This window comes from Camelus bactrianus, chromosome 8, assembly GCF_048773025.1.
Source record: "Camelus bactrianus isolate YW-2024 breed Bactrian camel chromosome 8, ASM4877302v1, whole genome shotgun sequence".
Taxonomy (NCBI): domain Eukaryota; kingdom Metazoa; phylum Chordata; class Mammalia; order Artiodactyla; family Camelidae; genus Camelus; species Camelus bactrianus.
The window spans coordinates 74,007,696-74,034,991 of NC_133546.1; the positions used below are offsets into that span (position 1 = coordinate 74,007,696).

Genomic DNA, 27,296 nt, shown 5'->3' on the forward strand with positions numbered 1-27,296 from the left:
GGTTAGCTTCAAAGGGAAAAATAAGGGCCAATGAATGTGACAGAAAAACAGAAAGAAAAACGTTCCAACAATGAGTCCTCTTCAAAACAGAAGGTACTTGGCTGGAAAATCCAATGTGGAAAACTCATGTGTCATCCTGAAGGCCACTGTGAACGCTCAGCGCAGAATTATTGAACTGAATAAAAATTTAGCATGTTTTTCTCATAGTTTTGTTAGACATGATTCTGTAGAATATTTCAGTGGTCTACTGATTAAGACAATATTGCAAGTCAACAAACTCTCTGGAAATGGCCGATTAATGCCACCATGTCTTGTCTCTGGGAAGCTGCAGGCCTGGAGGTTGAAGAGCAGATTGTGTGGTAGTGATTATATATGTGCTTAATACAAACTTTTTCACCGTGATTTAAATTGTGTAAACGCATTGGTCTTCTTAAAGGAAATCATCTGGCAATTAACATTTTAGAGAAAAAAAATGAAATCCAAATTATCAAAATATGGACCTTGTCGTGTATGAGAGCTTTACTTTCAATTAAAAAAAAACTAAATGCGGGCTATGGCATTTGGAATAAATGTGAAATTTTCATGAATAGAATTTCACAAAAGGGGCCATCAAATCTCTGAGAAAGGACGTGCCAATTTTTTATGCAAAAAACACAGGTAGGATCTTTAAAGTATCTTCTACAAGATAAGAAATCTGCCATTCTGTGTGCATTTCACATAATCCTTTAGTTTTTTTTTTTAATGTATGTACTCAAGACACATTTATTCTTTCTCTCCTTATTTGCAGGGCACTTTGAACCCCTATTGTGTGTTATGGGATGACTCAAAAACGTAAGTGACAGATGTTTTCTTACATTACTTTGGACTAAATATTCAAAGCACATTAAGTTATTTCAGCTGCCTTCTAGTCAAAAGGCAGATGATAAGTTAGTGGGATGTGAGTCACACTGGGAAAAGAAACAGTCCCCTTCCTGAATCTGCAGGACAGCATGATGAATGTGTTTGTGTGATAACGCCATCAGGTCGCATCCCAAGATAAGCTTGCGTTACCTAGTGTGCAAGGCACATTGCGATGTGAATTCCATGAGGAGTTTTTGAAAAGCTCTAATATTTTACAATTATAGAAGTTCAAATGCTATTTCAACATTTTGCCCTAGTCATTTGACTTAGCATTGCAGAACAGAATAGCAATCTCTGTGGTCATTTAGCTGATGCATCACTGACATGACCTTGAATCTATTGTCAGAGTAATGCAAAACGTATACGGCCCTTCCGAATTGTTTGGTTGCAAAAACACTGAGTGGCATTTAATTTTCTTATTCATATATTTTATGAATTCATGAAGACGAAAGAAAATAATTGCAATAAAGAAGGACAAACAATTCTTCCACGTATTCCTTTGTTTGTACAAGTAATTGCAATGTATCTGGTCAAAATCATCTTAATCTCACTGGTAATTCTATGAGGTTTTGAGGTCTCAAAGAAGAGAAAAATCCATGATTAAGTCTTCATTAGACTCCTATTCTTTAAATACTTCTGTGGATTTATTCCACTGTAGTAGTTGGATTATACAGTCTTGGTTTGTTTTGTTTCGTTTTGCATGGAGATTGGATAAATGTTACGAAGTCCCCAAAGCTAATACCACCATGTGTGATGCTGTCATTGGGTTCTTTGTATTCTATGATTTTCCCCAGTTTTCTTCACCCCACATCTGATCTACAGCTAAGGTCTTACAGTCTTACTTGTCTCTCAACAGTAGTCATTGGAGAGTCTAGAGGAGGGACATTCTTAGACTTTCTAGGTAAAGAGCAAACCTACTGGCATTGGGCTAATTCTTCGGATACTGATGTAATTTAAATTACAGTATTTATGTGGGTGAAAAAAATCAATGATACTAAATTTTTTTTTTTTTGCTATGGATTCTCATACTCTAGAGATCCTCTTCTCCTAGAAACCTTAATGCCTAAAGGAGAACCCCAGCTTCCCGTAGTGACAACATGAGCTAGATCGTCTCACTGACATCATACTTTTTTTTTCTTTTTGAAATCTCATAGAGAAATCCACAGCAGTCTAATTTTTTCAAGCTCTCCTCTTTACCAACAGCCAAAGAAGATGTGGGTAGTATATTCTGAGGCACTGTTTAGTACGTTGTACGGCCGAGGGAAAAATAAAATACTGCAAAAATCAAACTGAATGTTCTCTACTCAAGAAAAGCATGCCGTCGTAAACACCTGATTACAGTCCCTTGCATATCTCCATGAATAATACCCAACTTTAGCTTTATTATCTTTTTAGTGAGTAGATTGTGCTTCTGTGTTGATCCAAAGAGGGGAACGTGTTGGTTATTCCAAAAGAATTGTGGGACTTAAAGGGATATTCCAAAAAGAAAGAGCATCTCCTATTTTGTGTTTCTCTTGGTTTTCTTAAACAGCTTGTCTAAGGTGTAAAGTTTTTTTTTCATATATTTTATTTTACTTTATTGAGTTATAGTCAGTTTACAATGTTGTGTCAATTTCCAGTGTACAGCACAACTTTTCAGTTATACATGAACATACATATGTTCATTGTCGCATTTGTTTTCACTGTGAGCTACCACAAGATCTTGTATATAGTTCTCTGTGCTATGCAGTATAACCTTGTTTATCTATTCTGCATATGCCTCTCAGTATCTACAAATTTTGAACCCCCAGTCTGTCCTGTCCCAACCCTCTCCCCTCTGGCAACCACAAGTTTGTATTCTATGTCTATGAGTATGTTCCTGTTTTGTATTTATATTCATTTGTCTTTTTCTTTTCTTTTCTTTTAGATTCCACATATGAGTGATCTCATATGATATTTTTCTTTCTCTTTCTGATTTACTTCCCTTAGAATGACATTCTCCAGGGATATCCATGTTGCTGCAAATGGTGTTATATTGTCATTTTTTATGGCTGGATAGTATTCCATTGTATAAATATACCACCTCTTCTTTATCCAGTCATCTGTTGATGGACATTTAGGCTGTTTCCATGTCTTGGCTAGTGTAAATAGTGCTGCTGTGAACATTGGGGTGCAGGTGTCTTTCTGAAGTGGGGTTCCTTCTGGATATATGCCCAGGAGTGGGATTACATATATATGTTCATGTATAACTGAAAAATTGTGCTCTACATTGGAATTTGACACAACATTGTAAAATGATTATAAATCAATAAAAAATGTTAAAAAAAAAGTTAGACTAAGTGAGGGAGCATATAGCTCATATATGCTAAGCATATAGCTTAGCATGCACAAGGCCCTGGGTTCAATCCGCATTACCTCCACTTAAAAAATAAATTAAATAAATGAACCTCATTGCCTCCCCTAGCGAAAAAAAAGTTAAAAAAAAAAAGTTGGCCTGAAAGCTCGACTGAAGTACAGATGTACCATTTTCACTGCTGTATAACTAGACCCTGACATATAATAATTGCTCAATTGTTTTTAATGAATGGATAATAAATGAATGAATGGAAGCATTTAAAGTAAGGAAAAAAACATATATGAAAATAGACAATTAAGAAGTTCGAATTATAAACAACATTACAGCAACATAAACATATGAAGTCAGACTAGGAATAGACTTAAGGTGTTAAGTTTAATTTAATTATAAAACTATTAGTGCTTGAAGTCAGCGTTCACTTTAGGACTCAATCACCCTGGACTTTCTATAACATCTGCTGATAACATGACTCCTATCCATCACAAAGCACATGTCTTAGCTTTGCAAAATTCAACTTTTGAATTGTCCTTGGAAAAAAACTATTCTGTGAGAGGTGTGTTTAGCTGCCTTTCAAATTAAAATATCTCCAGAGATCGGTGCAGCTCATGTTTCCGTGATGAGAAGTGATCAAAAAGCTTTCAACGGTGACAGGACTTCTGCCCATTGCACTTTTACCAGACTGTTTCAACATTAGATTGTTTTTCTGAGTGAGTTTTAAACAACGAAGGTTAAGACAACTTTACTTCCTTTCTTCACATCTGTCCTTCCACTTTGATCATGTTCACATACACAGTAGTTTAATCGATGCTGTGATTTTTAACTTTGAGTGCAAGACCTCCAAGTATAGTTAATAATGAAAAGGTACAACTATTTCTTTTTATTCACAGAAAAGGACTGAACTAAAAGATGTTTTCAAGATTTCAGTAACAAAGTTGAAATTAGAAGTTGTCTTCTAATTTTGGTTTGGTACATTTATTGAGGCATACATGACATATAACATTGTATTAGTTTTAGATGTGAAACATGATGATTCAATATTTGTATACACTGCCAAATGGTCACCATGATAAGTCTAGTTACTGGCTGTCACCATATATGGTTACATTTTTTTTCTCATAATGAGAACTTGTAATATTTACTCTCTTAGCAATTTTCAAATATGCAATACTGTATTATTAGCTATAGTCACCCTGTGTGCTGAACTTTGCATCCCCAGGACTGATCTATTTTATAACTGGATGATTTACCTGTTGCCCCTCCCCCTTCACCCATTTCACTCACCCTCATCTCCCCTTCCCGCTGGAAATATCAAGTTGCCTGACTTTTAAGTCTTTAAAATTAATTTTGAATTACAAAAGTAATACATGAGTATCTTTTATGTATAAAAACACAACTTCTAAGGCAAAAGACCCCACTAATTATTATTACCTTAGGTCTCCATATCCATCCATCCACCCCTCCAAGGTCACCCCTATCATACTCTGTTATGTATAATTTCAGGCATCTACTTATCCATTGAGATAAGTGAGTACGTGTCTAAATTAACATGACTTTGACATACTGTATTAATACTTGGCATCCTCAATTTTTAATGCAAGGGTTATTATGGAGGTTTTTAAAGTTTTACTACATACATTTCATTCCTCGTACTGCTGCATTGAATAGACACATTGTACTTGATCTAGTGTTCCCAATATTGATGGCATTGAGGTGCTTTTCAATTTATTTTATTCTGCATACTTTCTTCTGTGTCCTCCTTGAGATGGTCTCTAACCGTCAAACATGTTACCCTTTAACCGTCAAACGTGTTACCCTTTTTTCTTTTTGTAGAACCCTATTTTAAATTCTTCACGGCATGCATTGCTTCTTTCTTATTTATTTGTGTTGCTCATTGTCTGAGTTCCCCAGCAGAAAGCAAGTACCATAAGAGAGATCCTTTATCCTGCATATTCACTGAGTGCAGCCTTAATGCTTAGGATACCTGCCCATAGTATGAATTCAACAAATATTGATTGGTTAGTTTTGTACAAGAATGAGTATTTGAATATTTCTCAGGTATCCTTTCTACTTTGGAATTATTTTCACTTCTGTTTCATTTTATTAGTGACATTTATTTCTAGCAATCATTAGCGCTAACATGGGAAGTTGGAAGGGACAATCCTTCAGCTTGCTATAGTACTGAGGTCCAGTATAAACAATTAACTTTTTCTCTCACAGAAGTCTACGATGCTGATAATCCCAAATAAGGCCATTTTATTTTACTCTGATGAGACACAACAGTTTCAGACAATTAGAACACAGTTTTATTCTGCTTTGACTAATTAACAGGATGCAGAAAATGCCTCATCATGGGTGACACATGGAATAAACTGAAAGGACTTTGCTCACTTCAGAATAAATGCTTATTTTAGTTAGGAGAAGTGTTTCTTTTTACATTTTTAAATGATTTCTTTTAATGTAACTTGTAAAATTATCATTTGTGTGATTGATAATTTGCACGTTCCTGGGGCTAGTCCAAATTGGATCTTGTGTGGTGACTACATCCCCTGGAAAACCTATAATCCTTTATATTGACCTATAGTTTTCCTCCATGGGTCTTAGTAGCAGCATCTGATGTTGTCAGCTCTGTGAAGTGTCATATTTGTTTTCATAAATGTTACAGAGTTTCTCTTTTCTTTCTTTTTTTATTGAATTATAGCTCATTTACCATATTATATTAGTTCCAGGAGTTCAACATATTTGAATAGATTACACTCTATTTAAAGTTATTGAAAAATAATAGCTCTATTCCCCGGTGCTCTACAATATATCCTTGTTGCTTATTTATTTTGTACATAGTCATTTGTACCTCTTAATCCCATCCCCTAATCTTGCCTGTCCTACTGTCCCTCTTCCCTCTGGTAACCACTAGTTTGTTCTATATATCTGTGAGTCTGTTTCTATTTTGTTTTATACATTTCCTTGATTTTTTAAACATTCCATGTATAAATAAAAACATAGTTTTTGTCTTTCTCTGTCTAATTTCACTAAGTATAATACCTTCTAGGTTCATCCACCTTATTGCAAATGGCAGAATTTCATTCTTTTTCATGGCAGAGTAGTATCCCATTGTATGTATATACCACATCTTCTTTATCCATTCATCTGTTGATGTACACTCAGATTGCTTCCGTATCTTAGCTGTTGTAAATAATGCTGCTTTGAACATTAGGGTATGTGTGTCTTTTCAAATTAGTGTTTTTGTTTTTGTTTTTGTTTTGATATATACCCACAAGTGGAATTGCTTGATCATGTAGTAGTTCCAATTTTAGATTTTGGAGGACTATCCATACTGTCTTCCATAGTGGCTGCACCAATTTGCATTCTGAACAACAGTATACTAGGGTTTGCTTTTCTCCACATCCTCACCAATGTTTGTTAAATTGTAGACTTTTTGATAATAGTTATTTTGACAGGTGTGGGGTGATATCTTTGTGGTTTTGACTTGCATTTCTCTGAAGATTAGTGGTACTGAGCATTTTTTCATGTGCCTTTTGACCTTATGTATATCTTCTTTAGGAAAATGTCTATTCAGGTCTTCTGCACATTCTTCAACCAGGTTGTTTGATTTTTTGATATTGCATTGTATGAGCTGTTTATATGTTTTACAAATTAACCCCTTATTGGTCATATCATTTGCAAATATTTTTTTCCCTTTCTGCAGATTGCCTTTCATTTTGTCGATGGTTTCCTTTGCTGTCCAAAAGCCTTTAATTTTAATGAGGTTCCATTAGTTTGTGTCTGTGTGTGTGTGTGTGTGTTTGTTTGTTTTGCCAGATTCAAAAAATATTGCTACAATTTATGTCAAAGAGTGTTATGCCTATATTCTGTTCTAGGGTTCTACGATTTCAAGTCTTACATTTAGATCTTTAATCCATTTTGAGTTTATTTTTGTATATGGTGTGAAAAATGTTCTAGTTTCATACTTTTACACTTAGTTGTCCAATTTTCAAAGCACCACTTTTTAAATCTATTTTTTATTTAAGTGTAGTCTGTTTACAACATTGTGTCAATTTCTGGTCAAAGCACCACTTATTGAAGAGACTGTCTTTTATCCATTACATATTCTTTCCTCCCTTGATGTATTTTAATTAACTATAGTTTTGTGGGTTTATTTCTGAGCTCTCTATTCTGTTCCATAGCTCTTTGTGTCTGTTTTTGTGTCAGTACCATGCTGTTTTGATTATTGTAGCTTTGTAGTATACTTTGAAGTCAGAGACTGTGATATCTACAGTTTTGTTCTTTTTCCTTAAGATTACTTTGGCAATTCAGGGTCTTTTGTGGTTCCATATGAATTTTAGGACTGTTTATTCTAGTTCTGTGAAAAATGTTATTTTGATAGGGATTGCATTAAATCTGTAGATAGCTTTGGATAGTATGGCAATTTTAATAATATTAATACTTCCAATCCAAGAGCATGAGGTATATTTCCATTTCTTTGTGTAATCTTCAATTTCCTCCATCAGTGTTTTATAGTTTTAAAAGTCTTTCACATCCTTGGTTAAGTTTATTACTAAGTATTTTATTCTTTTTAATGCAAATTCATATGGGATTGTTTTATTGCTTTCTGTTTTTAATAGTTCTCTATTAGTGTATAAAAAAGCAATAGGCTTCTGTATGTTAATATTGAATCCTGCAACTTTATGGAGCTCATTTATTAGTTCTAATAGTTTTTCTGTGGCATCTTTAGGGTTTTCTATATATAGCATCATATCATCTGCAAATAGTGAGAGTTTTACTCCTCTTCCAATTTGGATGTGTTTCATTTATTTTTCTTGTCTCATTGCTGTGGCTAGGACTTCCAGTACTGTGTTGAATAGAAGTGGAGAAAGTGGGCATCCTTGTCTTCTTCCTGATTTTAGGGGAAGGCTTTCAGCTTTTCACCACTGAGTATGATATTAGCTGTGGGTTTGTCATAAGTAGCCTTTATTCTGTTGAGATATGTTCCCCTGTATCAGTTTTTATCATGAATGGATGTTCAATTTTTTTCAAATGTTTTTTCTGTGTCTATTGGGATGATCATGTGATTTTTATCCTTCCTTTTAGTGTGGTATATCACATTGATTGACTTGTGTATGTTGAACCATCCTTGTGTCCCTCATATGACATTTAACGTAATTACTGACATAAGTGCATATTTATCAATAATTACTTTAAATGTCACATTTTTCCTTGGGATGTACTGGCAACTATCACCCTGGTAGGAAGTGGATTTGGAGGCAGAGGGGCTAGGGCCACAGCCAGGTGTGAGGTGGGACTCCTACTCTCTCAGTGGCCATCCCACCCTATCAGGGGAAAGGTTAGGACCAGTTACTGGAGCAGAAGCCCTGAGAGTTGGGTCTGAGCTGGCTTTGTTTCCTCTTAATGTGTACTCTCCTCTCTCCCAGCACTGGTGCCTTCACTCCAGAGGTGGTGAAGCAGGAGAGGCTTGTGAGGGTGCTTGTCCTGGGTCTGGGTGTGAGCTGTGGTGACCCTGGCTGTAGTCAGTGCCCCAGGTGCTTCTGATGCACTGCCTGTGTAAGCAGCTGTAATGGTTGCCCCCACCCTGTTTAGATGCTGCTTCAGGTCCGAGCCTACTTGGTTTCTAATTACTGAGTTTTCTCCTTGGCTGGGCAGTCTTTTCCCAGTGCGGAGCTGCATAGTGAAGCAGAGGGTCCAGGGTCCAGAGTGGTCACTCACCTCAGGCTGGGACATGTGCCAGGGTGGGCATGGAAACCAGCCAGCAATCTGTGGAGTTTCAGTCCACCCTCTCTGCCCTGTTTCACGAGTAAGCAAATGTGTGCATTCTCATCACGAGCAGAGTCCAGGCCTCCCACAGCCCTCCTGTTAGTCGCACTGGTTCTCCAACCAGTTTGGAGACTCATCTTCTTGCTGTTGGACCCCATGTTTGGGGCACCCAATCTGAAGCTCTCACCAGTCACTCCCCGGAGTGGATCTAGATCTCCACCCATATATTCTCCTGTTTCCTCTGAGTCCCCTCCCAGGGAAAGAAGTCCCAACATGCTCTCCTTCCTTCCTACCCAATTTCTTGTGGATCTTTCTTACATCCTTGATTGTACAGGAGTTTTTTTTTTTTTTTTTTTTCAAGTTTGCAGTTAGTTTTCAGTGAGAATTGCTCCACACATAGATACATTTTTGACATGTGCATGGGAGGAGGTGAGTTCCATGTTTTCCTGCTCTGCCATCTTGATCTCAGTCTCCAGAGTTTTATTTGCATGAATTTTTATTATAACTATTTAACTATTGATACACAGTTTTATCAATCTCCTTATAACTTATTTTCCTGCCTGGTAATTGGAAACAAATACTTTTACAGACTAGACTTTAAATTTCTCTACATGTCAAACTGATTTATTGGAGTTGGAAGTAACAACAGTCACATCTTGGCTGAGACTGATCCTGGCTTGTTTTATCTCAGAATTAAGTCATCGAGTTGAAGTGGTTCCTCTGCTTTGCTTTTGTTATCCCTATTTCTTCATACCCAGGACAACTTTCTCTTTTTTATCTTTTTTATATTGGGAGGCATCCTTTCATTTACCTCGCAGTATGATTGTATGATTCTTAGAAAATATAAAACTAACAGTCTAGCCCCGTCCCATCACTCCAGAGGGCTTGCAATTATTGCTCTTGCTCTTCTCGTGACAGGCATACCTGTGTCATTAGAAGACACAATATTGTACTGTTAGGAACACACACTTTCAGAAAGACTCGTTAGCTCTTAGAGAAGTTCAGAGCAATTACAGACCACGTTGCTATTATTGAATAACCAACCTTTTCCCTCCAAGTAATAACCCAATGATAGAGCTCTTTTATAGGCTCTATTCAAACTACTAGACTTGGGGAAAACTGATAAGGACAGAACTTAATCCTCTTAATAACTTACGGTTATTGTGAGGAAGCAAAAAGAACAAGGAAGAGATCTTGTTGGAGACTTAATTATAAAACAGTTAAGAAAGAAAATAGACCAGTTAGCTTCAAAAACCAACCAACCAACCAACAAAATCATAGAAAAAGGCATCAGTCACATTTGTGATTATCAGAGATGGGAGTGGGAAGAGGGGAAATTGTATGAAGGCGGTCAAAAGGTACAAACTTCCAGTTTATAAGATAAAGAAGTACCAGGGATGTAATGCACAACATGATAAATATAATTAACACTGCTGTATGTTATATATGAAAGTTTTTAAGAGAGCAAATCCTGAGAGTTTTCATCATAAAGGAATTTTTTTTTATTTCTTTAGATTGGTATCTATATAAGATGATGCAATGTTCATTAAATTTATTGTGATAATCATTTCACAATGTATGTAAGCCAAGTCATTACACCTTAAACTTATAATGTGCTGTATGTCAATTACATCTCAATAAGACTGAAAGGAAGAAAGACTAGAACAGTTACGTAAAACAGTAATGTGATCGTCTTATTGTTATAGGGGAGAAATGGAAGCATTCTTTACAGACCTGCAGTTACCTAACTGACGCCTTTTCTTGATAAGCAATGAAAAAAGAAAGTCTATATTCAAAATATTCAGCATACTTATAGCCATGATTCCAGTAGGTAACTGTCTCTAGAATTTCATAGTGATTCAATTAACCAGAGACAGAATTTTAAAGCTACTTAACTTCAGAAAGTGTTATTACTTTCATTGCACAGGTTGCTCTTTTTAAATATGTTAAAATTTCACTGAGGGCATTGTAGAAGGGAATACTTTAGAAACAAATTACACAGTTATATGACAAACATACAGCTTTCAGTCTTCCAAGTTGACATTGTTATGTGCAAATTCTAACTGTCCGATATAAGCCCCAGGTGTCAACACGTTCAGTGTTACTGGGGAGTCTCTGAGGTCCTGTCTGCTTTTCTATAGCTAGAGAGGTAAAAAAAATAGCTATTTCTGAGTGGCGCTCATTGTAAGTCTGCCTCGGTGAGTATATCCAGAGCCCATATGGATCCAACTGCAGAAGCAGTTAAGAGAGTTTTTGGTATTTGCATCCAAGAGGTCAGGATTCCATGGAATTTCCCATCATCCATTTAGGTTCAGTGATCAGTTATCTAATAATATAAAACCACTATGCTTTTTTTTTCCTCTTGGTTACATTCACAATAACAGAAATAAGTATATTAGACCCTTGCATGGTTAAAAAGTCCTTGTAAATTAAAATGTACCCAATCTCCAACAAATTAAATGTTTTATCATGGCTAAAACTAAACATGCCCAAGTTCATAACAGTTACTGGCTTTCAGATTTATCATTGATAAAATTTTTACTTCTGTTTGCAAAACAACTGTGCTCTTCTAAAAGTACTACAAAAAGCAATAGCAAAACTTTAGTTTTCTGAGAAACTGGAAATATAGTTAAATATTCATTGACAATAAACTAAATGGAGCTTTCTTTACTTTTGTTCTTCTGCCTTAGACTGTGCATTACTTTTTGAATTTTTCTGATATCCACGATGGTGTTTTTTTTTTCTCATAAATCTATTATAACTCAAAATGACCTTGTTTCAGGTTTCTTCAGGAAACTTTTTCCTTTTCATCCTTTAAAATGTTTTTAAAAATTTTAGAATGTTTTAAATTACATCATAGATTTTATGCTATTTAATTTAATTTCCTAAAGGCGTAGTTTTGGATTTGTTAGTGGGGATAAACTATCCCTTTTTAACTGATAAAGTTTACATAAGTGCCTCTAATACTATTAACAACCCATTATGTCCATTAGTGTGAGCTATAAAGTTCAAGAAACACTGCATTATACCTTTCACATGTATTCTGTGGACCTATATTGGAAGTAAAACTGTGCCACGCATTTTTTTAATTGTAACCCTTGCCTTGATCCTCTAAAGTGGAAGTTGGCAAAGTATAGCCTACAGCCTGTGGGACAAATCCAGACTGATACCTGTTTCAGTAAATAAAGTTTCACTGGACAGCACTCATGTCTATCTGTTTACATTATTGTTTATGATTGCTTTTTTCCTACGTCTGCTACATTGTAATGGAAGCCATATGGCCCAGAAGTCCTAAAATATTGACTATCTGGTCCTTTACAGGAAAAAATTGGCAAATCCCTGCTCCAGTGTTTTCAGCATTTTTCATGTCTTGGCACACATAGAAAATCATCATACAGCATATTGGGATAAATGAATGAAACATTTGTGAACTGAGTCAGGTTAGGGTGCCCAGGGGTGGAGAGGGCCAATATCTCTATTAGTTCTGAAAAATTCCTACTCACCGAGTTTTTTCAAATGCATATTCACTTTAATGTTTGGTCATCCTCTAGAACTCTAAAGAATGCTGTTTCCTGTTTGGCTCGTATCATCCTCTCTTTTCCGGATTTTCTGCTCTGTTGTTTTTTTACTTTTTTCTCTAAGTAATATAATTTGGAAACATTTTTAACCTAACAGTTCAGTTCACTATTTCTCTTTTCCTTTTTGTCTAAGCTGTTGTTTAATTATCCACAGAGTTTTGATTCTAAGTTATTGGCTTTTTTTTTCCATTTCTTGAACTTGATAATTTTTTAATCTATGAGATGACTTTTTAGACTTTTGTAGTTTATGCAGGTACTTTTAAGTCTCTGTTTCCTTTATTTTAACTTTGTAAGCACAGTTTTATAATCTGTGGTTAGTAATTTCTATATTTGAAATTTTGTAGGTCTATTCTGCCATCTTTTGTTTTTCTTAATTTCTTAACTTTCACTCATAGGACCTCATTTCCAAGTATGCTAGGTTATGCCATGCTGACTGTCCTTACGATATCATTTGTGAGGATTCTTTGAGGCCTGGTATAAATGTTTCTTCTTCCAAAGATGATTTGTTTTGCCTTTTCTGAGCTCTTGGTGATACTGCTACCCAGGATCCCAATTCAACCCAGAAGTTACCTGGACCACAAGTTGCAAATCCACATGAGGGCCATTGTCACATTCTTTTCCCACATATGTTCCAGCATTTCTATCAGTATTCACATGGGAGGACTGATTTGAAAAATAACTCATTGCTGGAAATCTAAAATCTAAATATCTCATCACACCTATAATTATTTTTGTTGTTGTTGTTTTGTTTGCTTTTGTTTATTTTTTAATTTGCATTCCTTTTTATTGAATTATAGTCAGTTTACAATGTTGTGTCAATTCTGCCTATAGTTCTTGAATAATCCACCATATCCATTAGCATATCTGTTGGGAAACACTGCCCTAATTATGTCTATTCTTGAGAACCCTATATTCTCTGCCTTATATTGTAGCAATTTGATATTTCCTTCTAGACTTGAGTACTTCGGGGACTGGAAGTGTGTCTCATTCGTTCATCTTTGTAAATTCAACGCTTAGTAAAGAGATTTGCACATAGTGCTGAATAAATTCGTTAATTAATATGACAAACACTTTTTGAGAACCCATTATTTCTTCTGATATTCAAGGTTCCTGGCACATAGATTAGTGAACAGACAAAAATACCTGACTTACAGAGCTTAGATGGGGTCACCAGCAAAAGAAGTGTGATAAGAACATAAATATAATAGATAAATATATAGTGTGTTAAAAGGTAAAAATTTCATAGTGGGTTTGATCAAGACAGGAAAAGAGAGAGTGTCATTTAATTCTGTTGGTTTATTTGTATTCCTTTGATTAATTCTAAGATGCCATCATTTTTTTATATTGAAGTATACAGTCAGTTACAATGTGTCAGTTTCCAGTGTATAGCATGATGTCCCAGTCATACATATACATACATATATTTGTTTTCATGTTCTTTTTCATTAAAGGTTACTAAAGGATATTGAATATAGTTCCTGTACTATACAGAAGAAACTTTTTTTTTTTTTTTTACTATTTTTATACATAGTAAAGGTGCCACCATTTATTTACACAATATTTACTTAACAAGTGCCCAGTGGGCGGGGTGTCTCTTCAGGATCCATCTCTGTTTCCTCAAGTTTGGCCAAGTGCTGGAACACTTGGTGGTCCAGTTCTCTGTCCTTTCCACTTAGCTCTCCCTAACTTAGCCCTTCCATCTTCATCTGTATTCTGTCTGTGATCCAAATGTCTGTCCCTCTGGCCCCACAACAGTCATTACCCCAACTATTAGATTCAATGTGTGATGCCTGAGAAGTGGTAGGCATAAACTATTCAAGTTAAATATTTTCTGAAAGTGAGACAGCTAAACAAACAACCAAAAACTAAAGGATCAGAGTCTATTCATTTCCTACGTGCCATTAAAATTCAGAAATGAAAACTCCCTGACTACCCATAGGTGTTTCTAAGTCCAAAATACTACTGATGATATTTAAATTCATAATTTTTCACAATTATTTACTGTATGAATAATGATCTGGAAAGATTGACATTTTGAAGGGAATAATCTTGCACAATATTTCTCTTCAAAGTTCAGTGCACATACTGTGGGAATTAGGGGCTTTCAATTTGTTAGTAAGGCTGTCTACTTATTTGAGGTTATGAAACTAAAAATTAGCTTCAACTTTTTATCAATAATACAGAAAAAGCATGGTATTAAAAATAACTCTACCATATCTAAATACTCTAAACTCTAGATTCCTTAAAAGTGAAGGTGGGCATAATATTGCTTATTGCACAGAGTGAGCATGAGGATCAACCAAAAAAAGTTGCTGTAACACGCTTGACCCAGTGACTGAGACACGGCAGAAGCTCCAGCTTCGGGGGATGGGTGAGTTGTCTGGGTCACTGGTTAGTTAGCAGGATAGTCTAACAGGGAAGGGTAGTTATACATATTCCCTTGTCTGAACAATGAGCCTCGTGCCTGTGGAAAAGTAACTTTTTTAAGATGTTAGATGCCTTGAGTAAGATTATAGTATGGAAAGGAAACAAAAAAATTAACCTGGACAAAATAAAGCCAAGAGATGCTGGCCAAGAGACTCGTCTGTGCCATGGAAACTCTCATGGGTGTTTACATACATACATGCCGCACCCACGGACCCTCCTTCTCCGTGTCATCTTCACAAAGTCACTGAAGTCCATTTGCAAAGTATTTACTTAAACTAGACGTTTTAAAAAAAAAATCAACTGAGAATGCATCCAGCATTTCTCACCAATGTACTTAGGGAGTCCTGGGATGATTCCAAGAGACCCTTTTGACAGGGTTTCTAAAATTACATTGTTAAAATATTACTGGGTATCATATTAATGGAGGTAACCTGGAGCTGGCTGGTGAAGGCAGGCCCCTGGGGAACCTCTCCTAATCTGCCAGTGTCTGTGGTTCTATTTCTGAAAAGATCCAGGTTTAAATTACTGAGAATTTATATTAGATAAATTTAGAACTCTATTTTTCAGTTGTTTGAATGACTTAGGCTAAAAATTTCCCCTAGTTATATATCCTGTAAACAACAGACTGGAAATTTTTCTTAATATTTAATTTGCTATTTCCTCTTTTTAATGTAAGCCTCAGAACTGTTCACTTGTACCACAGTTAATAATTATTTGACAGCTTTCTGTAAATTAAATACATTCAATAATTAAAGGCAGCTAATGTTGTCTCTCTGTAGACCCCATTAACCAAGAAATTCACTATGTATTTGTAAATATCTCTTAAAATTTTTAATAATATTATCTTCCAAATTACCTAAAATTTAGATGTCAATGAACATTAGGAAATGTGAGATCAATATAAAGAAAATTATTTTAAATTTTGGTAATAAATGCACAAGTTAAAGACTTAACTTTGAGGACCATTGAGGAAAAGCGATTCAGGATAAGAATGTATGTAGTGGTCATGACTTCCGTTAAAAAAGTGAAACCTACTCCTTAATAATTTTCATTTATTTGATAAAATAGACATACGGAATTACATTTGAGAGTTACAAATCAAGTAACAGCTGTAATCATATCTTAAAAATTTTATTTGGACTCAAATTGAGTTCTTATTGCAGATGCCATGTTTTGAAAAGATTGAAAACAAAATAAGTCATTTTAAAATATGTATAAATATAGCCTATGAAAAAAAAAGGAATTTGGAAATCCACACTGAAAAAGATTGATATCTTCAATATTAGACTGAAACACGATATTGTCAATATATAATGTACAAAGGATCGTCCAGCCACTCTCTGTGCTTCCTACAAGCAGCTTTTTCACTATGTCCTGGTGTGGTTATGGGACTACTTTTTAATGCTATTTGTAGAACTGGGCTTTGGCAAGAACTCGACAAGTTTCATTGCCCTGAATTTTCAGCAGCACCATGAGCCAGCAGTGTTCTCAAATGGGACACGCAGAGAGCCAACTCGAAGTGGGGGGCATTTTTTTCTTCTCTCTAGTGGATGTATTTGTGATCTTTAAAAGTGTGGTTTAGTTTACCAGATTTTATAAAACTGTATTTGAGAACATAGTCAAAAACTTGAAGCCTGATGCTGGGCTTTTGGTTGGTTGATTGGTTGGTTGGCTTTGTTTGTTTTGTTTTTTGGGGTGTTTTTTTTTGTTCGTTTGTTTGTTTGTTTTCGGAGAAGGAAAAGAGGACTAGCATTGAAGAAATTCTTCCACTAGAGTGTAGCTTAAACCATTTCCAATGTCACAGTGGCAGCTACCCAGGAATTGCTGTGTGTGGATGCCCGTGTGCTTGAAATATCCATGCAGCTAAGCAGATTCTGAAGTTTTAACTCATTAAGACTCCTCCACCCCAACACACACACATAAAAAGTGTTCTGGTAGCAAGGAAAACTTTGCACACAGCCTAAGCTATTGTATTAGAGACATAATTGTAACAATATACCATGTAGTCTCAGAATTCAGCCACTGACATACTTCTTACCAAAGTCTACAGCCAGTCCCCTTCTTTTTTGGAACCATACGTGGAAATTGATCTTTTACAGTTTGTAACTTGAGCTTAGACTAAAACTCAAGTCCTAGAAGGGCCCCAGACTGTCTCCACGTCTGCTGCCTGCAAAGGGAATCTCATTTATTTTCTTAAATTTTGGTCGACTTCAAGTCTCAGGACAAGATAGCTGAAACTTCAAAGGAAGAATTGAACATCACTGTTCTAAATCTATTAACGTCCAGCTTCCTAAGTTAGAAATGAGTGGAAATAGAATACCTGGTTATCCAAACAGCTGTTACACACTGAACTGGTGCTTGGAAAATAAAAGAAACTATATAAAATGTATAGATAGAATTAGAAAACAGCTTATAGACAACTAACGTGTGTTGCAGCTAAAAGCAACATGACACCCTTGGAACAACCTCACAGCCATCCATGAGTCTAGGGCACAGCTGAGCAACTATCCTTTGAATAATTACTGTAATTAAAAGGCATTTATGGCTGGACCTAGAGATGATCATATTAAGTAAATCAGACAGAGAAAGATAAATATCATATGATATCACTTATATGTGAAATCTAAAAAAAGACACAAATGAATTTATTGATAAAACAGACTCACAGACATAGAAAACAAACTTATGATTAACAAAGGTGAAAGGGGGTGGGAAGGGATAAATTTGGAGTTTGAGGTTATCAGGTATTAACTACTATATATCAAATAGGTAAACGACAAGGACCTTCTGTATAGCATAGGGAACTATATTCAATAGCTTGTAATAACCTATAATGAAAAAGAATATGAAAAATAATATATATATATAACTGAGTCACTATACTGTAGACCAGAAACTAACACATTTTAAATCAATTATACTTCAATTTTTTAAAAAAAGCATTTATGCCTTAAGCTCAACTTAAGCACTATGCTGACAGATCTTTTCAGCCTTCTCTGCGTGCAGATCACAAGTTGCTGAAATATAAACTCCCTTTCAAAAACTAAGGACAAGAAAATAGACTTCTACAGTTTCAGGCCCTCAAAATTTATTAAATTGTGTTGAGTGCCATTGGCTTTCTCAGGAGGCCTCTCCCTCATCCCTGGGTTTCTGCGAATTTCCTTGGTACCTCAGTCTATTTCTGTTTTTTCAGCACCTAGAACAGTTCCTGGATAAAGTAGACATTTAATAAATATTTACCAAATTGAAATCAAAAGAAGTGTTCAGTTTTATAGTAAATTTGTGTAGGTTATTTCCTTGTCTATATAGATATGTTACACAAAAATGGTAAGTTTTATGATATATATATAAAGAATAAAATGCTAATTCAGAGTTCATAAGGTATCAAGCTCAATATTGCTATCTTACGTGTTCCTGAAAGTTAAAATGTTCTTGTTCTTCTTCTTTTTCCTTCAAGAGTGAAATCAGTTTTTTTTTCCACTTTTTTTTTTTTGCCACAGAAAATACAAAGTGATTCAATGTTCATGGGAGGAATTCATAATTCAGGCTCTCATTTTCACACTGCCTTTCAGCCAACACCTACACCACCCAGAATAATAATGTGCTAAGCTGCCGTGGCTGCAAAGTATTTCAATAAGTGAAGGGAATTATTTTCATTAATTACTGCTAAGTTCTTAATTTGTTCTGCTAAACGGTAAATCAACCACAGTTGGTGAAAAAAGCAATTCTTATGTGTTGATATTACAGGTTTAGAAAGGAGGGTTCCAGTTGTCTTAAAATGCCAGGGAGTGATCCTTTCATTTTAAGGAGATGAAGTGTTGATTAGTGGAAATTCTTTGAGGCCCAAAAGATCAAGCATTGTTTTGCACTCTGATATTTAAAATACTCAGGAAAGTCATTTACGGATTTCTACTATTATTGAAAGTGGAGGATTTTTTTTTTAATGAATAGTCTTGTATGATGTCAGCAGGACAGAAATCAGTTCAAACTGTAATTCAACTTGTCAGAAAATATTAGCACAGGATATTTATTGAGACCTACCGTGAACTGAGGCATAATCATTCACTTTATAAAGAAAGTGTACCATTTCAGTTTTTATCTGACATGTCAATTAGGTACTCTATAATTACACATTGAAAAGAATACTTGTTTAATGAATAAATGAATGAACAGTCACATTGCTTTTTTTCTGAGCTAGTCTCTCCCTAGCAGTATACCTGGGAACATCAGGAACTTTTCTGAACCTCTCTTGTTAGGGTTAAATAAATTAGTGATTCAGTAACACCTCATTTACCCAGCATTACTGGAGGATGATTGCTGCTGGTTAAAGAACTGACAGGTAACAGTCCTGATCATTCAAGCTGCATCTTTGTAGCATGGACCTCACCTTCTCCTCTCTGCTCATGGGTGTGGTCCAGGCTCAGGGAGAGTTGCAGCCCTGCCTCACACACTCTCTCTCCACCAATCTGCAGCTTCCCTTGACCTGTGACTGGGATGTTTAGCGGCATCCCCAGCTCTCCCCATTAGACACCAGGAGCTCTCCACTCCCTGTCAGCTGTGATGAACAAAAGTATCTCCCGGTGTTGCCAAATGTCCCCAAAGCTGGGGGAGGGCAAAGTCATTTCTGGTTAAGACCATTGATACTGGAGAACTTGGTGAAACTCAAATTTGGCCCCAACTCAGATCCGCTGAATCACAACCTCTGGGGGCTCAGTAAGTACCGTGTGCTTTTGTATCAGGTTAAACTTCCTAAGTGGGTCTAACACACACTAAATTTGAGAATCATTGTTCAAATAGTCCTCACTGCTTTTAATTTTCTAAACTTTTGATATGTAAGTGCAAAATCAAATAGCCAAACTAAGTCTGTACACTTAATTTTACCCACAGAGCTAAGCCCTGGTTGGTCCTCTCCTGCAGGTAAGTTCATGGGCTGTGAAACCATGAGTTTCCTCAGTACCTCTGGGCCCTCAGGTGTTGGCAGAGCTGTTAGGAAACCTGACTGCAATGTGGTATCTGGTACACACCAAAGTGATGGGTGATGCCCCTGGAGGGGCCATCCCTTGCCCGGAAGTGCACTGTATTGTCTTCCAGCACTTGTGAATTTCCTCAGACTAATCTAAGAGATAGCAACCATGGTGGATGGAGCAAAACATTCATTCACTCACTCAATTATTCAGTTATTAGTTTATTTAATATATTCATGCATTAAAGAGCTATTCATGGGATGGTGTACCTACAGTGTGCCGGGCACTCGTTCAGTACAGCAGGTACAAAGTGTGCGTGAGCTGTGGAGTGAGTTATGGGCTGTCACTGAGCTAACCAGCTAAGGGGGGTTAATTAGCAACTTATCTGTTCAACAAAAGAAGTCACACTCTAATTGTCTGGAAAAGATAATTTAGTATCTAATATTTGCCCCAGTCACCACTAATACCATAGGGGAAATTAACTCAACAATCCTGTAAATGTATTCCCTGAACTCTTACTATTAGGGAGAGGTGATTTTCCTGGAATTTAATTAACATAAATAGTTGAATTTTAAGCATAAAAGGATGTTAAAAGTAGCCTTCTGTATCTTCTACTGATGTTATTTTTATTTTTATTTATTTATTTTATTGAAGTATAGTTGATTTACAATGTGGTGTTAGTTTCAGTTGTACAGCATAGTGATTCAGTTACATATATATATATATATATGAATAATATGTGTATATATATATATTCTTTTTTGTATTTTTTTCATTATAGGTTACCAAATGTAGTTTGCTGTGCTATACAGTAGGACCTTGTTTTTTTTAATCTATTTTGTATGTAGTAGTTTGTATCTGAACTCACACTTTATCCCTCCCCCTTTACCTTTGGTAACTATAAGTTTGTTTTCTATGTCTGTGAGTCTCTCTCTCTTTTGTAAATAACTTCATCTGTATCATTTTTTTAGATTCTATGTATAAGTGATATCACATGATATTTGTCTTTGTCTGATTTACTTCACTTAGTATAACAATCTCCAGGGCCATCCATGTTGCTGCAAACAGCATTATTTCATTCTTTTTTTATGGATATGTAATATTCCTGTGTGTGTGTGTGTGTGTGTGTGTGTGTGTGTGTGTGTGGTGTGTGTATGTGTGTATGCCACAACTTCCTTATCCAATCATCAGTCAGTGGACATTTAGGTTTTTCCATGTCTTGGCTATTGTAAATAGTGCTCTATGAACAATGGGGTGCAGGCATCTTTTTTAATTGGGGTTTTCTCCAAATATATTATTATGTTAAAAGTTTAGTGTATTTTTGGACAAGATAAGAAAAATGTAAAAAAGTGAACTTTTATTTATAAATTTGGAAAATAATCGCCGAAGGCGTCATTTGTTTCCGTTTCTGTCCGGAGCCGCTTCTGGGGCCTGGATCCCCTGCATCAGCCTCTGTCAGGACTTGGCTGCAACAGTGCATCCGCCCCTCCTGGTTCTGCTGTTCTTCACCTTGACCCTCCCCATAGCTTTTCTCCTCTGCTAGCAAAGACTGTCCTATCCCATTCACCTTAAAAGTCAATAGGCTCCTTCGAACCTATTTAAACGTTATAGCCGTCCTCACAGTTCTGATTGTCTGTTCTATTCTTGCCACCCCTTCTTCAAAATTGTGGACTTGCCTTAATGAGCATCAGAAACGTCCATCACCCTTATGTCAGTTCTAGTGACTTCTGGAAAGAGAGAAATCGTGGAGCTGACGCCATATCTTACATGCTTATGTAATGGTTTATTTCAAGTAACATTTCTAATGAAGCTTTTCATGAGTTTATCTCTTTCACCAATTAGAATGTAAATTCCTCAGGGACAGAGTCTCAATTTTATTTACCTTTGTATCCACCTCAAAAACCACCCCCAAACTTTTATCTATCTTTGCACATAGTACAGGATCATAAAAGACTTCGGAGAGTTGATTTATTCATGATGCTTGTAACCAACATGGATGAAATATGTGTGGTATGCAGGTCACTCTTCTGGACATCGATTAATAAACAGGGACCCTTCCTTCAAGAAGTTACAGTTAGTGGTCAGACCAGAAAAGGAGACAACTGATAAGCAAAAGATTGTGTAGAAAACCTGTCAGACTAAGGGATCCAGAGAGGAGCTCTCGGAGGAAATGATACCTGAATTGATTCCTGAAGGTATTAGCCTATAAAATATAGTCAGGAGAGTGCCAGGTGGGTGGGAAGGGAGCAGAGGAAGAAAGTTATCAAAACCGAATAAGCAGCGTGTGTAACAGTCCGGAGGGTGGTGTGAGAGTACCTCGCTTGTTAGGGATGCTTGGAGCCTGAGTACAGGGTCCGGGCAGCCCCGACAATTAAAGGTCGTCAGGACCAGAGAGAGAAGAGCTGGGTCAACCTTTCTAGAGAATTAGGACTTTTTCTTAAAAGTTATAGAAAGACACAAAAATTGTTTAACCAGAGAAATACACAAAGAAATACTTTTAAAAAAAATTAGATGGTGATGGAGAAAGAAACTGATGAAGACTGCAGGCAAAGGACCTCTTAAAGTCTCCATAGGAATCCAGGCCAGACAGGAGGGAGTTTGGACAGTGGACAGGGAAGAAGAGGGACAGTGGACGGGGAAGAAGAGGCATATGTGACCAGAAACCAACAGAACTTGGTGACCAGCTGGACACAGGGCAGGGGGACAGAGAACAGGCGAGGATGCCCTCAGGACCCACCTTATCTGTGGACCCTTATTCTTTTATGGAGGGAAATTTAATTGGTATCTTTTCATTAGACATCGAAATGGATGGTTCTCTCCTGCTCTGACCTGATACTGGATGAAATGGTTAAAGATGAAAATTCTTCTTTCCTAAGCTATTAGTTTATGAGTTGCTACTGTGTTTACTAACAAAAGTGCGGGTACCAATATTTATTAGGCCAAACTACTTTCTTTTTTTATGAAAATTATCTCATTCTTTTTTTCATTGAAGTATAGTCAGTTTACAATGTTGTGTCAATTTCGGGTGCACAGCACAATGCTTCAGTCATACATGAACATACATATATTCGTTTCCATGTTCTTTTTCACTGTAAGCTGCTACAAGATATTGAATATAGTTCCTTGTGTTCTACAGTAGGTCCTTGTTGTTTATCTATTTTGTATACAGTAGTTAGTAGAGAGTTTGAGATTTTCTTTTTTTAATTGAAGTTTCGTTGATTTACAATGTTGTGTTAGTTTCTGCTGTACAGCATAGTGATTCAATTATACGTACATATATATATATATATACTTTCTTCATATTCCTTTTCATTTTAGGTTATTACAAGACATTGACTGTAGTTCCCTGTGCTAAATAGTAGGACCTTGTTATAGGCCAAACTACTTACTGGCCTTGTTATAGGCCAACCTACTTTCTAATTAATGTTTAGCATTTGCATATATGCATCCGAGTTAAATTGGCACCAAGAAGAGGAAAGTTTGAATTTTTCAGCAGATATTGAAAGCTGTATATCAGTTTGTGTTTATACTGTGGTTATCAGATGTTGGTTTTTAGTATTCCATCAAATATACTTTCTTTCTGATATATCATTCAAATATTTATAGTTGACTATCAGTATAGAATGTAAGAATAAAGATTTTTTAATTGAATGACTTATGTACATTGAAAAAATCTAAGTTTCTAGGAAGATAATGTGACTTAAGGGCTGTTTCTGAATACTAGCCCATTTGCCGAGAAACCACCCATGCCTCGATCACTTGTATTGTTGCCCGAGAATAGGTTTTTACCTCGTTCAGAAAAGAATTCAAGCGAGAAGTATAGTAAAGTAAAAGCAAGTTTATTTAGAGAGATAACGCACTCCATAGACAGAGTGGGGTCCATCTCACTCAGAAAGGAGAGCATGTTAGGAGATACACGCTCCATAGACAGAATGCGGGCCGTCTCAAAAGGCAAGGGACAGAGTGACCATGAGGGGTTGTTAGTTTTTATGGGCTGGATAATTCCATATGCTAATGAGTAGGAGGATTATTCCAACTACTTTGGGGAAGGGGCAGGGATTTCCAGAAACTGGGCCTCCGGCCACTTTTGGACCTTTTATGGTCAGCCCAGGAACTGTCATGGCTCCTGTGGGTGCGCCATGGGGCTCAGGGTCTCCTGGAAGTCCAGCCTTCCACCATCTTGGTCCTAACCAGTTTGTCTTGTCCTCAGTTACTGTGTCATTCGTCAGTGGTTATGATCTGCCCCCTTCCCTCCTGTCTCACTATCTGGGGCAGAAAACTTATTTAGCAAATTTCAAGATGCAAATGTCAGTACACTTTTAACAGGGCTTAAAATCATATAAATGACAAGCTACTTCTGACTTGAGCTACATGGAGAGGAAAAAGCTGTAGATCTCTTTGAAGGCATCCGTATGGTCCTCCTGCCCTAGGACTTTGTTAAGCCCAGGAATGTGTCATAACTCACTCCCGCTTGCATGTGTATGCCTTTGTTCTAATTAGCCCAAGTCAGAATTAATAAACCCTGTGTTTCTGAGTAACCTATGGTTTTCTTCAGGCTACTCTGCACAGATGGCATTCACTGTGTTGTAACATTCCAGAAAATCTGGATTAAATGACAAGGATGAACAGAAGAGCAGTAGATTCACTGAGTTGGTTTTGCAATTCCTAGTATTTTAGAAATAGCAGTAGGAATGGGAAAATTTGATCCTGGGAGGCTTTCAGAAAAGAAGAGTTTTGAAGGGGATTTTGTGAAGACTGAGTGCCCTGCAGAGGCACAGGGGGAGAGGACCTGGGGAGGCACGGTTGACAGCAGCTTGTACATGAAGCAGGAGGTGGGGTGCAGGTGGGGGGACTAGTAAATTTGTTCAAAGGCACACTGTGATTGAACAAAAGTTTGTGTGCCTGATGCACCGTGAGGCCAAACAAACTGAAACATCAGAGTCTGGAGCAAAGAAATGTTTTCTGCAGGGCCCAGCAAGGAGGACAGGCAGCTTACGCTCGAAAAACTCAAACTCCCTGATGGTTTCGGCAGGCGGGGATGGGGGGCAGTTTTTAATGGTAAAATTTGGGGATGAGGGCGGCAGGGTGTGTGACTTTCTTCTGATTGGCTGGTAGTGACCTAACAGGGCGGGGCTCCAGGGATCTTGTGCTTAGACTGAAATTGCCATCCTCCACCTGGGTGGGGGCCTTAGTTTTTGCAGAAGAACTCAAAGGTACTGTTATATAGATATATGTATATGTGTACATATATATATAGAGAGAGAGAGAGAGAGGGAGAGAGAGAGGAGGAACCAGGTCCCCGCCCCAAGGCTGCACTATTGTTTCCTGACTGTTCCTCCCTTGTCCTGTATCCCCTCCCTTCCCTGATTAGCAACTATTTGAATCTGCCCTTTGGAGCTCAGGGAAGGTCACGGAGGCTGAAGGAAGCCTGTGCCTTACCAACAAGACACGGGAGCACAGAAAGGATTTGTGCCAGGGAGGACCCCACAGGGTCCTGCTGTTTCACAACCAACATATTTGGTTGGTGAAAAACAATGATAACTCGGATATAAGGCAGAGAAGACTGGTTAGTGAGGAACTTTTAAAACCCAGGCTAAGAAAATTGAGTTTAGCAATAAGCTTTGTTAGTTTACCCACATGTTTTTGTTTGTTTTTGTTTTTGTTTTTGTTTTACTCTGCCCACATGTTTGAATAGCTCTGACTGTCTGGAAGAAAGTGTCATACTTGAGGATTGGTTTTTACTTTTTAGTTCATGAAGTCTGGGCATATGAAAGACATTTATTTACCTCACAAAGTAATTATGAAGAGGTTCCAAGAACTAAGCAAACAGAAGTGCCTTTTGCAATTTATTCCTTCAGTATTTCAGTATCAAGGGATGGTACACACGCACACACACACACACACACACACACACACACACACACACACACGCAGTTTGTACTATTGTATTGCATATTGGGTTTTTTTTTCTTTTCTGTGTGTCCTATATGCCACTAGTTCAGATGATTTCTGTAAGATTTCAAACACGTAGAGCAGATATAAATAATGAATAATAATCTGAGATAAAGATCAGGGCACCTAGAACTTCTCTAAAGACAATGAAAACTCAATGCTTGTATTCATTGTTTTGCCTCAGATTTTTCTGCGACTCACTTTGTGCGTTTTAGTGGAGTTTTTCATTTCTTTCTAGAACTTTGTAAAGACTCCATTTGAAATGTTTCTGATGTGACAAAGTCTGGAAAGTCCCTTTAGGTCATAAAATGAATATTTTAGTCTTCCTAATTCTTCACTACGAACTGCTATAGTCAGAAGTTGCAAATTTAAGTTTCCATTTTTATGTGATGCTGCCTTGCATCAGGATGTAAAGTCAACCCGAGTCCCAAAGCTCTGTGAGCTCGCTTTCACTGAAGATGATTGTCTCTGCTCAAGAAAGGATTTCTTCTCTTTCCTTGGTCATCACCTATTAAATCATCGTCTATTTTGTGCATCTATATACACATTCAGATTTTTCCTGAGAGTAAGAGTAACATTCACAATTATGTTAACTTGTTGATGTTGCTAAAATGCTTAGAAATTTAAAAGGTCTCTGAATATTAGCTCTCCCAATGCCTTATTTTAAAAATTACCTAAACTCTTAGCTTTTTAACTTAAAATCTGATATTTTCCTGATCCCCAGCCGTATAATTTTGCATATTGTTTGTGCTTAACATTTTTCTTTGTAAAACTCTTAGCTCTGGTCATTTCTACGCTTATGACTGGGCTCTCATAGCTGCTACGCGGTTTTAAAAGCCCCTGGTACACTCTGTTCAAACACATTAAGTCTCAACTTGGCGGTAGAAAAGGGCGATGCTTTCTGCTCTCCTTAAGTGCCTCATTTCATCTTAGGGAACAATTCTGGCACCCAGAGGTTTTGTTCTGTGTTTTAACCACGCTGCACACTGCATTTCAAGTGAAATGTTTGGTGAATCGTGAGATCTCTCAGGAATCCAAGTGGAATTTGCATTGAGTCTGCAAGAGAAAGAAATCACATTCTCTCTGCGAGTTAGCTATTTGAATTCTGGCAGTATATAAATACTAGAAGCTGACTCTGAAGTGCCTCTAACATTAAAGAGGACACTCAGAAAGTGATTTCACTTTCAAAGCTGTAACTGGTAATGAGAAGTAAATATTACAATCTGTTTCATTTTATCTTTGAGAATGTTCTGTAATTTTTAAAGACAGGTCATGCCGTTGCCACTTATCCCATCATGAGATTAGAATCTCTATGATTCAGGGTCAGCTATACAGATGACCAGCTTAATAAGAATAACACAAATGAATCTGGAT

At 36.7% G+C, this 27,296-nt stretch overlaps 1 protein-coding gene across 5 annotated transcripts in view; it reads left to right on the forward strand.

Moving 5' to 3' along the window:
- Window positions 1–27,296, forward strand: part of ADGRB3 (adhesion G protein-coupled receptor B3) — a 686,517-nt gene that overhangs the window by 398,725 nt on the left and 260,496 nt on the right. For all 5 annotated transcript variants that reach the window (XM_074368745.1, XM_074368743.1, XM_074368746.1 and 2 more), the window contains one exon: window positions 788–831. In XM_074368745.1, coding sequence (XP_074224846.1) covers window positions 788–831 — 44 coding nt within the window. The remainder of the gene's footprint in view (window positions 1–787; window positions 832–27,296) is intronic.